At 49.2% G+C, this 17,017-nt stretch overlaps 1 protein-coding gene across 50 annotated transcripts in view; it reads right to left on the bottom strand.

Annotated features, from left to right (window-relative positions):
* The window catches only part of ABLIM1 (actin binding LIM protein 1), a 325,273-nt gene continuing 308,256 nt past the window's right edge, over window positions 1-17,017 (bottom strand). For 20 of the 50 annotated variants that reach the window (XM_089314270.1, XM_089314292.1, XM_089314273.1 and 17 more), the window contains 6 exons: window positions 15,456-15,602; window positions 12,856-12,947; window positions 11,003-11,099; window positions 9,806-9,870; window positions 8,833-8,893; window positions 7,778-8,238 (listed from right to left, as the gene is read on the bottom strand). In XM_089314270.1, coding sequence (XP_089170396.1) covers window positions 8,087-8,238; window positions 8,833-8,893; window positions 9,806-9,870; window positions 11,003-11,099; window positions 12,856-12,947; window positions 15,456-15,602 — 614 coding nt within the window. In that variant the 3' untranslated portion in view covers window positions 7,778-8,086. Of the gene's footprint in view, window positions 5,005-6,466; window positions 6,548-7,411; window positions 7,487-7,777; window positions 8,239-8,832; window positions 8,894-9,805; window positions 9,871-11,002; window positions 11,100-12,855; window positions 12,948-15,455; window positions 15,603-17,017 lie in introns of those variants that run through there. The other 30 variants (XM_089314295.1, XM_089314272.1, XM_089314280.1 and 27 more) reach the window with 5 other exon arrangements.

Raw genomic sequence — 17,017 nt, 5'->3', positions numbered from 1 at the left:
GACGAATAAAGCACACACTTTATTCACGGAGTTGTGAGATACAACGGTGATACACGCGGAGTATAATGGCAAAGGAGCGTGGAGCAGGTCAGGACAGCACAGCACAGCAGCGTGGAGACCGGCAGGCCACCACCTCCTCTGCACACGAGCACGCGGTACTCGGGGTGCAGACGCACGCCCACTCAATCTCACGGGGAACACAACACAGCTTTCCAAAGGGAGTTCTTCTAAATATTTGCTTTTTCTGAAAGGGGAGGGAGGTCAAGAAGAACTGTATGCCTTTCAACACTTGGGAAACATTCCATCAACCCAACTTAGAAATGAAAGACCCCCAGGAGTTTCGACGCAGTCATCAGCAAGTCACAGAAGCCACACACGTTTGTTACTGGATAGGTCTGTACACACAAGCCCCACAGAACATCACTTTTGTGGACAAGTGTCTCCTCTTCCATGTGGCCTTGGAGGAGCTGTGCACACACAAGTGGCTCACCCCCCTTTTCAAGGTCAATGCCTTCGATCTGGCCTCCTTCCACTTTCGGTCAACGAGTTCTGGAAGAGCCTCATGGGAACCTCACTTCTGGGAGAGACACTTTGGGGAAGAATTTTAAGTTCATGATAATAACCGCCACTCAATTATGCTAAGCTTCAGAAAAATGTTGGGCTTGTTTAATTTTACTGTGGACACATACATGGTTTAGACAGTTTCTTTTCCAGCTTTAACTGACCACCTCCCCCCCCAACCCGGTTTTTAAGTTTGCCATAAATTAAACTTGTCCAAATAGAAACAGAACAATCCTAGGCAAAGTGTACCAGTCACCATCTCTGATTGCTTCCTGGGTAGCAAATGGGAAGACAGTGAATTTTTTTTTTAAGTGCCAAAGTAAAAGTTTCTCTTTCTCTCATTACAGCATACTCCACATTGTCGCTGCAAGATGGCATCATGCAAATCTCAAGCCCTAAATAATCTCTTCTGCTGGGCAGAAAATTGTTCAAAAGGGAGCAGCAAAGAACAAGTTTCAGGGCATACCAACACACACTTGGTTTGTCAAAAGAAAATCATTTTAAAAATCAAAAATCAAGGCTGGCCTAGGAAGCACAGGTCAGAAACACAGAAGAGGCGATTTATGAAAACTGGGCTGGCTTTAGAGGATGCACAAGGGTCGGCGGGACCAAGTTCATGGCCCTTCTACCCTTTCACGAGTGACAGACAGAAACAGGGCTCTGTGGGCACACAGCCCGGAGTGACGCCTGCCCCTCCACACAACACAGAACGCAACACCATGTCTGCTTGAAATGCTTTGCTTTTGGAAAGACTTAGTCAAAAGTGGTTCATTTGAATTTCTTAACCTTGCAAAAGTGTACATATTTCAGATAATCATCTGGGAAGCAATTCTTAGAAAAAGATGTTCCCCTCAGAATATAAAGAATTGAGGTGGAAACCGTAGAAACATCACCCAGTGGGAGTTCTCCGCACACCAGGCTGGGAGGGAGAACTGAGCAAGGGCAGAATCAGGGGCGGGGGTTCCTGGAGGACGTAAGACAGAAAACTCGCCCCGTTTTGTTTTTCTCTTTGTTACCCATTGACCCAACTTATTCTCTCCGAGGTTTCTGAGGACAGGCGGTTTTGTGCAGTTCTTCAAGAAGTCGTATTAAGGACATTTCATAAAACCCCAAGCCCAAGATGTGCATGCATAGCTGCAGTGCGAGTCTCCAAATGCTTCTCACAGCTCAGGAATAGCCTACTCAGGAAGACTGGGTGATAGAGTGGATTTTCTTGAAGAAATTTTAAAGGAAGCACTGACTTTCATTATATCATAGAGGCCCCTTTTACTTCATGCAATCAGTATGCACTTGGAGTCCCAAGTAAGTCAAATGCTAGAAAATGTAGCCCTTTATATAGGCACCAGGGAAGCCAGCCATGTTTGTCACTCCTTTGCTAGTGTGAACGAGCTTTGACAGTGCAAACAACCGGAATTCTCATCAACAGTGCAGGGCAGGGGGGCAAGCGGAGGACACCCATCCTCTGTGCTGTGGCCTGGGGAATTTCGTGGGCAAGCATGGCGAACCCAGGGTAACCAAATGGATGGGGCATGACGCCCTTACGTGAGGCTTGGCAGGAGACCAAGTGGGCCCGTGACCCGTCCTTCCCCTGGAGCCTTCTGCCGGGCAGTGGAGCAGAGGAGCCTCCCAGGGGCCCCTGTGTGGTTCCCACTCCTCTGGGCTTGCAGTTTGGAGGCCACTGAGCTCTGAACGCTTTTTGTGCGTGACGCCATTTCAATGAACTAGTGTGTTGGATACGGAAAAGGCTCTTTACCCCAGGATGGATGCAGAACTGTGTTCGAAGAGATGAGAAACGCAGGGTTTCATCAGTGGGAGAATTTAGGGTTCAGTTCTCCAATTGTTGCAGCAACCTTGGGCAGGCCCCTAACTCTGGGTCTCTGTCATGTAAAGAGGGGGGTTGTGCCTTTGTCCCTTTTTCTCAGTCTTATGTCCTCATCTATGATAGAACCGTGTCCTCTCTATGCAGACCAAGAGATGGGAATTTTAGCAAAGCCATCTGATTGCACCCATGCTTCCAAATATCCCAATATTTCCTACACTGCTTTTAATCTGCCTAAGTGTAGGTAAGAACTCATTAATCAATGGAAAACAGAGGACGGGTGTCCTTATTATTGCTGTTATGAAAAAAATTCTCTCTTGGCCAGCACTGTTACAGATTGTGGAGGGAACACTGGGAAGGTGTCATAACAGCTCCCTCCCTCCATGGTCTGCCAGGGAAGGCAAGGACTGGGATGCACCGGCCTCGTGCTGGGACTGCCAGTGCCAGACAGGACAGTGATGTGAAATGCAGCAAGGCGCAACAGAGGAGACACGAAGGTGCCGGACTGCAAACTGCGGGCCGGCTGTGGTTTGGACCAAGCAGTAGCTGGTCTGAGGCCCACCCTGTCAGAGCCACTTGCTGAACACGTTAGTAGGTCCTGCACACGCACATGCGTGCGCGCACGCACACACACACACACACTCACAGGAGACCAGCTCTCAAACATTCATGCATTGACAAGGCAGGCAAATTCAGGCTCCTTCGGTAACAGCTCAGGAGAAGACTAGAAAGCGACTGCAGTGTTCGGTACAGGACCCAGGAGATGGAAACGGATTGCCTGGGTCTGCAACCCGGGTTCCGAAACGGCTGCACTTGGCCTTTGCCACTGGTGTCAGTCAGACGGACAGCTGGTAATGCTCAAGCTGGCTGCAGTGGGAAGAGGTTCTGGCCTGTGTCTACGGTGGCAGGAGCAGGTGAAGCCCCATGCCTCCTCCTTGGGTTGTAAGACAGAGCTTACATCCCTCGGCAGAACTGTCGAGTGGGGGAATCAAGGTGGTGTAACTTCCTGCGCGTGGAGTTGGGGAGCCCCTTCCTCATCGCTCTCCTCGTGATGTGGTCTGACCCTTCCACGTGCTGCTGAAATCCTGAGCTCGGATCTGAATTGAGTGTTGCAGAGGTTGGGCTGTTCTGGCAAGCCCCGCCCCCCATGCCCTGCCCGGCTCTGGCTCTGCCATCTCCGGTCTGATTCTGCCATGAGTGACGCCAGCTGGAGGGCTCCAGCTTCTAAGCACCTGATTTTGGGGGCACCATCTGCCTCCCTTCTTGACTGCTGAGCCATGTGCATTTGCGAAAATGACACTCAGAAGCTGCAAGGCAGCGGGCTAAACATTCAAACGGAAATTCAAGAGCACATGCAGACTCCCACGACTGCCATGGGTGAATTTCTCACTCCCCCACACCCCACGAAGTCAGCAGCGCTAACAAGAAGAAAAGCTGGAAAGGCCAAACAAAATCCGTTTGAGGCAATCTACTCTGGAATCGCCGAGATTTTCAAGGGGAAAACATGCCTGTCCTTAGCCTATTACTGACAAGACCTTAAGAAGTAAAACCAGCGTGGGCTGCGGCTGATTCCCAGGGCGTCAGATGGGGAGCAGACGCTGGAAGGGAGAACGTGCGTTGGCGGTGGGACGTGGAGCTGGTTTCTGTGTGGCTGAGAATCAGACGGCCCCAGGGACAAAAATCACCAGGGAGCATGCAAGTGGGCCAACCTGGAGGCGATTTTTGTCTCATTTCTCCGCAAAGGTGGAGCCCAAGACTGCTCCTGTCTGGTGGGGAGGAAGAAGTAAGCAAGCCAGCGGCAGCAGACCAAGAGTCTGGGGGAGGGTTTCCTGCATTCCTTTTCCTTTGCTTTCAATTTTCTTTTGAGTAACGACTAAGCAGTTGGCCAGCCAGGTCCCAGGGAGCAGAAAACAAGGGGCTCGTTAAAAATCATCTTGGCTGATCTGAATCCCTCTTAGGACTGCTCAGTTCCCTGACGGAACCCCACCCCTGCCAGGGCACAGGTGGAGCCACGCGAGGCTGCAGGGAGAGCTGTGTGCAGAGTGGCTGCTGCCACGTGGCCACGTTCCTTCTTAGCTACAGGGCTACACGATAAGCAGATTCCTACTTTGGAACCATCACAACCGTTCCCCTCCGTGCGGCATCCTAAGGGCACTTGCTGGCTCTTATCTGTACGGTCAGCACTACTGTTGGACAACAGTTAAAGGAAAATGAAAGAAGAAAGAAAAGGAGCTCCTGTCGTGCACAGAAGGCTGTGTAAAAAGGTCACCTGTGGACACTACTGTTGAGTGTGGTGGGAACATAGAAATTTCTACCCCATTGCTTCTTGGCAAGTGTCACTGAGGGTGGGTCCAATATTTGGCTCGTGGGTGTGTCTGAACCAGATTTTCCCTGTACGTTGTTGCTGCGGGATAGCAGTTTGCACGTCCTCAAGTTTGGGCCTTCCTAGGACATCTTTTGCATCACCGGCCATGCCAGTCCTTTTTTCTAGTTGCCGTTCACGTGTGGACTCAGAAGAGTTTTGCCTTTTTCTTCATGTCGTTGCGTCTCCAGAGAGGTAACCTGTCAAACTCCTGTATGGACATTCCAAAGATTTCCCGAAACACTTCAGGGGCTAAGTGGCGCTGGGGAAGAGAGAGAAGAGTAGGGGTCAGTGGAGCAGCCACACGGATGGCCCTCTGCCTCACTCTTCACTTGACGGATGGAGTTGGCCAGAGGCGTCCATGGGTTTCCCGTGTGCAGGTCCCATTGACCACAGATCAACTACATTTTTAAAAAAATTCTATTTGTACAGAAGCCATGAGGACTTCCTTTTCTGGACATCGCTCCCCAAACAACAGGTACAGCAACTGCTGACATGGCGTTTATATTGTATCAGGTATTATAGGCAATCAAGAGATGATTTAAAGCATACGGGAGGACCGTGTAGGCTCTACACAAATGCTGTGGCACTTTATAGAAGGATTTTGGTGTCTGCAGAGGATCCTAGGACAAGTGTCTCATGAATACCATGGGATGACTGTCATTTGGAAGAGCAAGGCTGAACAACAGGAGATGAGTTCTCCTCCAATGCTGGTTACCAGCCCACGACATGCAGCCTTCCTTACCTGGTTGGGCCAGGTGAGGCACCTTCCGCATTGAACAAAAAAGTTGGTGGAGTATTAAAAGGGTACTGTTATGATCCAGGGTTGGAACAACACTGACTACTGGTGGGCCATCAGAACATGATTTGTTAAGCTGGAGGTGGCCCCAGGTCAGGTCCTTGGGCTGCAGAGGACATGCAGGGAAGACAGACCAAGGCAAAAGCAAGCCAAAGGCTGAGACTCCCAGAGGGGTCCTAGGGGAGCCCTGGGGCTACTTCCTGGCTCAGCAACAGGAGGTGCCGGGAGGGAGGGTGGGGCAGGTGGACGCCTGGCTTCCTGTCTGTCATCACTCTCTCCCAGAAGAGCTCTCCTGGGATACTGGAGCCTTTATTCTCTGCGGCAGCCTGACCTCTTCCACAAAGGTACTGCCTTGTGGTCCGGGAAAGGTAATGATTCTCTCTGAGCCTGGCAACCAGAGATTTCTTAATTAAAATCACTCAGATAGAAAACACAAAGATCAGTCTTCCGTGTCGAAGGAGGCCTTGTGTGTATGTGTGTGCCTGGATAACCCTTCAATGTGGAATGCGGAAAGAGCTGGAAAGAAAATGTCCAGTTTCAACCTCCTTCTTCTAAGCTCTGTCCTCCCACTCCAAATGAACTCAACCAAGGCTCAGAGAAAGATAAGGAGCCGGGGGTACGGGAGGAGGGATGGCAACTCCCGTCTGCATCACCAGTCCCATCACAACAACATCAGATTTCCACAGAAAATGGCTAAACCCACGCTGTGCCTTTGGGGATCTTTCTTCTGGGTATGGCTAGGCACTTTTAATGGTGATCTAAGTATAAATTTGGATTTTCCTCCAAAGGCATCTCTTAGTGCCACCTACCACACGAGGCTGATCTTTATATGATTTCTTGCTTTCACCAAAGAAATACAACCTGTCTTAGGGGAAAGTCTGGGGGATGCAGAGGGTTCTGCAGTTGGGACTGGATTTTGGTTTACCTCCAGCCTGGTTCTGTCCACGTCTCTGAGGATTTTGTTGCGCCCTCTGTTGGTCACCATGAGCATCTCATATGGAAATATCTGAGAAGACAAGACAACAGCTCTTCCAGGACACCGCTGACCACTGTATTAGCAAGCAGAATCCCCCTAGCCCTGGTCCTCCCAATATGCAGCCTCCGAGTGATGGATGTTCCTTCCTCCAGCGTCCAGAGGACAGGGGCGTGTCCTTGTATGTCCCCAACTCTCCAGTGGTGTCTCACCTAGCACCATGTCTCAGGAGGGCTTTGTGGTACATACGAATACCAACTTCTTAAGCATCTGAGTCAAGGTAAAAATTAGAACTGAAATCACAGGTGCGCGTGGTATCTTTCACATGCTACTGCTGTATCGCAGGTCCCTCTGTGCAGCATTCAACAACCTTGGTCTGTGACTGGCTCATGAATGCATGGAGCCAGGCAGGCCCAGAAGCAGTGTTCTGGCCACTGACTTATTGAAAGAAGTCATGCATGGTCCCTGTGAGCGCAAGCTATTGGGTGTTCTGGAGCTAGGGGGACTGGCCATCCCCGGTTTGCTTGGGGCAGAGGAGGTTCCTGGGACTTTCAACTGGGACATGTGGGTCATGCCATCCAGGGCAGTCTACCGCTGCTCCACTCAGCACTGGACGTGCCATCAATGCACGTGGCATGGGCCAGGGTGATACCTGGGCCATGGGGAGGGAGGTGCTAGTACTTCACTGTGCTCCCAGACCACCACACCCAGGAAGGGTTCATGGTCACTGGCTTGATGTGACAAAAATGGATCTGGGACTGGAGTGGGGTGGGGTTTAAGCTACGGCTTTCTGAATGCCATACAACGAAGTGGGGCTCAAGACTCTGAGAGTGGTGGCAAGAGAGAAAATCAACTCTTTCAAGGGCTGTGGCGTCCCCCAGGGAAGGCTGCACCTGCCTTTGGCTCCAACATGTTGGGCATGGACACTCCTCGGTCCATTCGCATTGCGGGCATGTGGCCATCTGGAAGCGTCTGCAACAGAGAGGCACAAACTAGCGCCGGGAAGTGGGGGCGGCGCGCTGGGCTCCCGAGCTTCCCTCCGTGGTCCCCATTCCTCCCCACCACTGTGCAGAGATGCCATGTTCGCCTCCATGCTTTCTCCACAAATGAGATCCTTGCTGAATCAGGGCAGGGATATTGTTCTTTTGTAATCAAGTTGGGGGAAGAGCCCAACAGCCATGGACTAATTCCTGAATTTCGGCTCCACATATGAAAGTGGAAAATCGCCAACTCGATCATTGCCTTTTCTACTTTCGTCTTAGCTCTTCTTTTCTTTTTTTTTTCCCCCCTACTTTTTCTCTTTGCTCATTCTCCATCATAATTTTTCAAGATTCAGGTTCAAGTGAAAACAGGGTGGTACATCGGCAAAATGCTCTGTCTTGCTGGTGAAGACACGAGTTGCTTTTCATTTGGGAACAGGTGGGAAAAGGGAGAACGAAAGACTGGGGTTGTGACTAACAGAGAAACAACCGCACATGGGCAGACCCTCGATGCTGGTCCCCTTCCAGGCCAGACAGGGCTCTGCAAGGCCTGCAGGGACAGCTGGACCCAGGCACCGGCCCTGCCTGACCATCACAGCTCTGGCGCCACAGTGAGATGCAGCAAGCCCAGGGAGCATCTTCCCAACAGAAACCGTCTCCCGGCAGCACGCAGTCTGGGTGGGGACACGGCTGTTCCGCTGCTGTGGTCCATCAAGGGAGGCAGAGGGATCCCTACCTGATAGTCTGCAAAGGAAAGGAAACAGAAACACAGTGAGGGAAAGACCCCGGGGAAACACGGAACCGCCACCTGAGAGACAACGTTCTGTTCTAATTCCCGGATGTGCCATGTTCTCGCCCTGCGCCCATCTCTGCACACACTGTTCCCTGCGCCTCCCTGGAGCCAGGAAATGCCTGCTCCAGGTTTAGCTGTGGGTTAGAACATCCTTTTCCCTGGAAGCTTTGCCAGACAACCTACTGTGCTGCTTCCCGCTCTCGGCAAGTCCAGCCATGGCATTCATCACGGAGCTTCTCTGGCCCCCAGCTTTCTCCCTCCCCTGCCCCCCACCACCCTGTGCATTCTGAGGCTAGGGGCTGTGCCTGGCTCACTGTTGTACCTCCAGGTGTCTGACAGAGAAGGGGCCTCTTGTGCTTTCTTTCATTCGAGGTCCTTTGAGATTTTAATAGTTGCTCTATTAGCTCCAAGAAGCAGCTGGGACCCTCTTAGGATGCCACAGAGCATGGACCCGGCCAACATATTGTGATGCCATAGCCTCCTGAGGGTGGACCTCGGCCATAAGGGAAGGCATGGCCACAGCTGGCCTGACTTTGGGGCCTCACCTCGTATTCCCCCGCTGACGTCCCCGTAGCTGTTATACTGAGCAAAGTCCGTGGAAACAGGCTGAAACAAGAAAGACATGTTGTTAGAAAACCTCCTCATGGCTGGCGCCGCGGCTTACTTGGCTAATCCTCTGCCTGCGGCGCCGGCATCTTGGGTTCTAATCCGGGTTGAGCGCCAGATTCTGTCCCGGTTGCTCCTCTTCCAGTCCAGCTCTCTGCTGTGGCCCGGAAAGGCAGTGGAGGATGGACCAAGTGCTTGGGCCCCTGCACCCGCATGGGAGACCAGGAGGAAGCACCTGGCTCCTGGCTTCAGATTGGCGCAGTGCGCCAGCCATAGCAGCCATTTGGGGGGTGAACCAATGGAAGGAAGACTTTTCTCTCTGTCTCTCTCTCTCTCTCTCACTGTCTAACTCTGCCTGTTAAAAACAAAACAAAACAAAACCTCCTCGGTGATGGCTTGGGATTCAGGCAGAAAGCAAGGAAGGACCTAGAAAATCTAAATAATTCACCCTAAGCTAAAATCCTGGACCCTCGTTATTTTTCCTTCCTGTTTATTCTTCTACCACTATGCCAATCTCTTTGTCTGCTGCAGTACCTCTCTAAGGCTACTTCCCAGGAGGTTCTTGGTGAGCAAGTATCTCTCAGTGACCAATAAAGTTACATTTTCCTAGACAGGTACATAATTACTTTTTGCTTCAATGAAAAACTATTTGCAAAACCACTTAAACTAGCATGCCCTTAAGTTTATACACGTCATTATTTTATCTAAAGCCAGTTTCTTCTTCTCTCAATGGAAATACGTCACTTTGCCTGTAGTTCAAAGTGCTTTACTGGGCTCCCAGGGAGACCGCAGTTTATGACATTCCAACCCTGAGGTCTAGAGTCCGACGGGTTCAGACGGCACATCAGCACTTCGACCAGGACTGCGGAGCCAGCAAACCCGGAAACAGTCAACTCCACAGGAGAAACTTACCCGGTGAAGTCCGTTTTTCCCATAGCCAGGGAGAGACGAAGTTTTAGATGATGGAGCGTGAGAAACTGAAAGAGAAGGAGGCAGAAAAGCAATGGTTAGGGACCTGGAAGACCATCTCTTTAATGGAACTGACAGCGTCTCTTCTACCTTGCAGAACGAAGATTTAAGATAAAGATTACAAATTGTACTGGGCTCAAGAGTTCACAAAATCCCACCTACTTGGCCCTCACAGTGACCTTACTGAGGAGGGAGCCACACAGTTGCACTGGGGGCGAAGGTGGCCACTCTCGCTGCAGCACGTGTCTGAGAGCCTGATCCCTTTGAATCCTTGGTACAACTCGGCACCACTTTTGTCATTTCCATTTTATGGACGGGAGAATCAGGAACCAAGAGGAGCTATGCATCCTGCCAAAGGTCACTCAGCTCATCAACAGCTGGGCAAGGATTTGGACCTGGGGGAAGCACAATGATGACACCAGTGACGATAACAACAGCACCTACTCCATTAACGTGCTGCAGAGAGTAAATAAAATAATGTTCGGGAAAGGTGCCTACAAGTAGTAAACACTAAACACATTGTTAACAGGACGCTTAGGAGAAAAATCGTCCTTTTCAGTTCAGAACATGGGAGAAGTCATCTTGCACATTCAGAAACAACTGGCTTATGACTTGCTGACAAATGTACTGATCTATATATTGGCTTATATTCCAGTGTAAGTGGGGGAAATATGCTGATAGATGATTTCAGCCAAGTATCTGAGTAATCTTCCAAAGTGTCACAAACAGCAGCATTTTGAAGACATTGTGTTGAACATAATAACTTTAAACCACAATGCTTTGGAAGTGTCTTGGCCTTGTTCTCCAGATTCGGCAATGCTCTCTGCAGGATTTCTATTTGTTCCTTGCCTTTGAGATGAGGCTTCTGGAAGGCAGACCTAGCAAGCGCCCCCCCACGGCACCGCAGATCCTCCAAGAACTCCCCCATTTCCAGAAGGAAGGAAGCGCGTATTTTAAGGACTGTCATAAGTCGCTTATAACCTAGGTGGACCAGAAGTGGATTTCAGCACTCCCCTTCCTGGAGGACACTCTACAGATCCCACCACAGGTGGTGCTGTCTCTTGTGCAGTGGTTGAGGTGGGCTCCATGGGGGCAGGTGGGCGGTTCTTGGCTCCGGGAAGGTGGGGACTTGCTGCTCACCTGAGTGGATGGGAGAGTCGTGGCGACTGGCTGACCTTTCCCGGCTCTCTCTCTCCATCTCTTCTTTCAATATCAACTGCCCCAGGCCTGAGTTAAGCTGTGCACAGGAAAGAGAGAAATGGAAACAAAGCCTGCCGTTACTTTCTCGGGACTGTGGCATCTTTTCCGAAGATCCTGCAGGAACTCCTGGTTCTGGATGGCCGGGATGTACGTGCTCCCAGAGCCTAGGGGCTCCCCCAGAGGAAGGTCCTGGATCCTGCATCCCTTAGAGCTTTTACAGTGTGGAAGTCCCACTTCCCTAAGCTGGGCTTAGGGAATGTTCTCCTTCCTCTGCCCTCCCCCAAAATACCAGCATTGACCCCAGGAAGCATGCATGTGTGTGTTTAAAGATTTTATTTATTTATTTATTTGAGAGGCAGAGTCACAGACAGAGAGAGGAGAGACAGAGAGAAAGGTCTTCCCTCTGCTGGTTCACTCCCCAAATGGCTGCAACTGCCAGAGCTGTGCCAATCTGAAGGTGGGAGTCAGCAGCTTCCTCTAGGTCTCCTACACGGGTGCAGGGGCCCAAGCACTTGGGGCATCTTCTACTGCTTTCCCGGGCCATAGCAGAGAGCTGGATCAGAAGAGTAGCTGGGACTCGAACCAGCACCCATACGGGATGCTAGTGCTGCAGGCAGAGGCTTAGACCACTATGCCACAGCACCGGCCCCAGTGTGTGTTTTTGATTTGCAAGTGAGAAATTGATGGTAATAGCTCTAAAAAATAAACTGTATTGGTTTGTTTATAAGCAAGAAAAAATGAGAGGGCTGGCTGGCATTCTTGCGTAGCGTGTTAAGCCACCACCTGCAGTGCCGGCATCCTGTAAGAGTGCTGGTTCAAGTCCCAGCTGCTCCACTTCTGATCCAGCTCCCTGCTAATGGCCTGGGAAAAGCAGCGGAAGATGGCCCAAGTGCTTAGGCCCCAGCTACCTATGTAGGAGACCTGGAAGAAGCTCCTGGCTCTGGCTTGGCCCAGTCCTGGCCATTACGGTCATCTGGGGAGTGAACCAGCAGATGGAAGATGTCTGTGTCTCCCTCTCAATCTGTAACTCTGACTTTCAAATAAATAATTTTTTAGAAAGAGGAAGAAAAGAAAAAAAGGGAGATCCAGGCTCATTGAACAGGTTTTGGAAAATCCAAAAGGAAAGAAGAGTAATCCACAACCCACCACTCCTGGAGAACACCAGTTACATTTTGATTCATTTCCACCCAATACCTTCCTATACATACACAAAACTAGGATGTACCATAAATGCTACTCTGTATCCTTGCCTCCCATATAATTAATGTCATGGGCATTTCCTTTATCTCCAGAAAACATCATTTCAAAAGATTCTCCAGCCTGTTATCCACGAGAGAGTTTAGCACAGGCTGTCCTGGATGCTGTGGGCTGTCATTGGAGATGGGCAGGTAGGCCATCTCTTCCACCCTCCTCCTCCCGGCCCACATCTTCGATACAGTCCTATGAGTTCTGGGGAAATCCCTGCAAAAATGCTCCATGTGGAGGGAAGCCCTTCAGCAGAGGGTGCACAGGGGGATTGATTGTCACACAACTGGGCACACTCTGCCTTCCTCCACCTGCCTTTCAGTGTCCAAGCAAACACACACAGTCCCTGTCCTTGCAAAGGCCCAAAAGTTCCACTCCAACCTCAAGGTCACCTCCTCAAAAGCCCAGGGGATACTCTGCTTATTCTAGCAACTAGGTGCCCGTCTTGTCTGTCCTTGAGGCTCAGGACCACCTCCTGCCTCCCTTGGCGGCGTGCACATAGCAGTCATTCAAAAACAGCAGCAGCAAGGCCAAGTGTAAGGACAAACCTTCATCAGCTGCTCTTCCTGAAGCTGTCGGCGTCTCAGCAGCTCCTCATCGTCTTCCTCTCTGCCTCCAGATCTGCGTCTCGCGTCAGTTCCTAACGCCACAGCAAAGACAACTTCAACTTCGCACCCTCACGAGTGGGAAGTTCCAATGGACTAGTCCATCTGTGTTGCGTTCGTTAGGCAGGTGGGGTCTACGGCGGTCTTTCTCACGGGTGTGTGAACACCACCAATGGGAAAGCACCTGTACCCACTGAGCACCACTGGCTGGGCTTTCACAGGACACGGGGCCCCTCTGACACGCGGGCTCAGGGTAGGATGCATGAGCCCTGTGAGCTGGGACCTTCCAGGAACTAGTCCGTTCCGTCAGAACTGGGTTTGCCACTGCAATCGCGTCTAAGCCATTCCATTAACCACTGGCCGGAGCGAACTGTGCTAGGAGGGCAGGGCATCACCAGTTACTATCCTGACATCCCTGGGGGCCAGTTTCAAATAGGGATTCACATTTACCTACACGCCAACGAAGAGGTAAGACAGTCACACTCTTGTGACAAGTTTTTACACCTTGTTTTTCTCTTTTTCCTAATAGTTCTAGAATTTTCATAATGCAATCACTCTGTCTTCTATGACCCTAGCACACACATGACGAAGCAGGCTTGTTAGATTTCTTTCAAGGGATGGGTCTCTAATGTTTGTTTTTTCTCATCCTTTGAGAAATGGTCACACAGGGTTTTATACTGAGAGATCTATTGAAAAAGTGTTCATACAGCTAAAAACTTACTCTGCAGCAATATGGCAAATTGAATACAAGTTTTAAGCTTCCTGGAAAGGGGGAGACGAATAGAAAGGAGAACTCTACTGGAGTGGTTGGAAGAGGAAGATAATTGCTGTTTTTCCTAAATTACTTGGATTAATCTGGCTATGGGAGGAAACAGGAAAGTTTGCTAATCTAATGAAAATAAACTTTAACAGACTTAGTTTTCATCATTCTGATGAATAGGCCAGACATTTAAAGGAACTTTAGACCATTTAGTGGCAATAGTTTCAAGAATAAAATTTAATTCTCCCCCAAGTACGGCTCTGTTCGTGCCCTCAGTAAGCCACCAAACTGAAGTGGGAGCCTGCAGGGCCCCGAGGAGTTCCCAGAGGGCACGAACAGATCAGCAAGAAAAGATGATGGATTCTTCGTTCTTAAAAAATTATAAATGTTCATGTGAGTTTTCTTTCTTTAGTTTGTACTAGTAAAACTTAAGAGACACAAGTCTTCAGAAATTAGACAAATCTCAACATAATGGATAGAATACTTGTGAATAATGGGCTGAGGAGGTAGACTTTCTTCTAACTATTAGTTGTGTTAAAATCCACTTGTATTTTATATGAAAGTTATAGAAAATGTAGCATGATGAAAAAGATTAACTTGGATGTTTTGGAAAAGCGAAGGCATTTTATGTTGTCAGGCGGCAAGAGGGCTGTACCTTTTGCACAGTTGACTGTGATAAGACAGTCGTATCTTTGCAAGGCTGCTCCCCACATTTTCAGTATGAGCTTTGGGGTTTGCCAATACCTCTTTTTAGGCTGAGTGATTTCACTAGTGACAACACAGTAAAGACACGGACACACTTTGAAAGAATAAAGCAAAGAATGAAACAGCTCTGATGTGACACTTTAGCACAGACGCCATGGAGATGACAGATGTGAAATCGCGTTAACTTCACACAAGTCCTATTTCAGGACACCCGCTGCCCTGCCGGAGCCCTTCTTAGTCATGGAGTGCGTGATCGTGGAAGGAGACTGAAAGTGCTTCCCTGTTAGGATTTGTTGTTAAGAGAATTGTTAACTGCAACCCAGATTTGGTCTAAAACAGATATTTTTTTTTTTTTGACAGGCAGAGTGGACAGTGAGAGAGAGAGACAGAGAGAAGGGTCTTCCTTTGACGTTGGTTCACCCTCCAATGGACGCCACGGCTGGCGCACTGCGGCCGGCGCACCGAGCTGATCCGATGGCAGGAGCCAGGTGCTTTTCCTGGTCTCCCATGGGGTGCAGGGCCCAAGCACTTGGGCCATCCTCCACTGCACTCCCTGGCCACAGCAGAGAGCTGGCCTGGAAGAGGGGCAACCGGGACAGAATCCGGGGCCTGACCGGGACTAGAACTCGGTGTGCCGGCACCGCTAGGCGGAGGATTAGCCTAGTGAGCCTCGGCGCCAGCTCTAAAACAGATTTAGAGACAGAAGTCACACTGCACCGGACATTCAGTAGATCTGCCCACTGGACTACAACAATGTTCTTACCGTGAGGCTTGGACTCTACTGGGTTCGAAAGGAGACTGATTTTGCAGTCCCAACTGCATATAAACATCCATCTTAGACCAATTCTGGATCTCAGTGGGTTTGGTTAAAGCAAGGCTCTGGTCGATGCATTCTGTGACTTTCAAGCATCTTGCACACAAATTAACACCATGTTCACTTTTTTCACTGTCCTACTCCTCGCTCACAATTTTCTTCAGCATCTTTATGAAAGAACACACTTTCTTGCACGTTTTAAATATTTCATTCTGCACTCTCTTAGCCATTTGTCCCCTTGACGTAGCTATAGCAGTTGCATACCTATGGCGGCAAGTGAGGGGGGACCAGGCCAGTGGTCCGTCTCAATCTTTGGGATCTCGCTGGGGTCTGGAGCCTGGGCTGCTGGGAACTTGGAAAACTTGATGATGTCTTCTGAAGACTTGCTCTGGGCTGCCAAGGCAGCTGCATCTAGATGGGAATCAGGTTGCTTAGCTCTCAGTCTGTAAGGCCAGGGGTACAACCCCACTGACAAAGTTTTCTTGTTCTCTGTCAAAAGTTCCAATCCCAGAAAGTTCTGGTTATCACCGTTATCAATCGCCTGCCACTCAGCGGTGCCTGTTCACAACTCAACTCTTTCCCCTTGTTTGGTGACAGAAGCATCTGATGTACATCGAAACCCTGTGTTCTGGAACTGCACTGTCCACCGCCACCTGCTATACACGGATATTGACATTTAAATAAATAAAATCAAACAGAAATTAATAAGATGAAAATTCGGTTCCACAGTTGTGGCAGCCGTAGTTGAGTGTTCCAGAGTCACGTGTCATCAGTGGCCACTGGGTTGGACAGTGCAGATACAGAACATCTCCAACTTTGTAGAAAGAACCATCGACAAAACTCTCCTACAGTAAACAGAACTTTGAGTCAGCAATTTGAAATTAACGGGCTAAGTTAAAATCATGATGCTGTCCTTTGACAATAGCTGTTCATCTGTAGAGGGTAGGTTGGTTTGTATGCTTGGGCAAGAAGCCACAAACACATTAGTCCAGTCTATTTGATTCTTTACACGCTAAATATGCATCCTTGAGTCCTAGGAGAAATGAAGAAAACCTACTCTCAATTTGCACGTATTTCACTGTTTGATTCAAAGGTCTGCACGCAGAAGTGAGTCATCGAATTTTAAAACAACAGACGCCAAATTAACAGCAATGCTAATTCACAAACTTCTTACTGGCTCTGTTTAGAGGAGCTGTCACCAGCTTGAGGACAAACAAACCAGTTTTATGGCCGGTCTGTGACTCTGGCTCGTTGCACAAACTGGCCTGGGATGTCACTAACCATTGCAAAATATATTTATAAAGTCTTAACTTTTCAAAAGATGTACTATTTCTCCTGGGCTCACATATGAGGGTATTCTGAAAAGTTCATGGAAAATGAAATTAAAAGATAAGCTTATTTTGGTGCAAAAAAAAAAAAAAAAAAAAGAAAGAAACTCATGCCTAGGTTTTTCACAATAAGCATTTTCCATGGACTTTTTGAAGACCGTTAGTATTTTAAACTTTGGAATCTTCAGCTCCAACCCCTCTATTCTAACAATCCTCTGTGCCTCAGTTTGCTTAAATGTGACCAAAGCCACTCAACAATCAGGGGTAAAGTCTTAGCCAGGCTTCGAACAGTGTTTTTCTGAATCTCTAATCTCATGAGAAAGAAATTTCTGCTTAGAAAATACCATATGGCTAATCCCCTTGTTAAAAGTGGACAAAACATGTCAATGGATGAAAGACTGAGAAGTCCTGCATTGTACATATATTTAAAAAAAAAAAGTGTTACTTCATTTGAATCCAGCATTTTCCAAATGCATGCAGACATCAAGTATAGGCATA

Source organism: Oryctolagus cuniculus, chromosome 15 (genome assembly GCF_051225735.1).
Source record: "Oryctolagus cuniculus isolate XC-2025 breed Fujian yellow rabbit chromosome 15, ASM5122573v1, whole genome shotgun sequence".
Classification (NCBI taxonomy): domain Eukaryota; kingdom Metazoa; phylum Chordata; class Mammalia; order Lagomorpha; family Leporidae; genus Oryctolagus; species Oryctolagus cuniculus.
The sequence above is the reverse complement of the archived record's forward strand: the minus strand, read 5'-3'. Positions and strand labels throughout refer to the sequence as shown.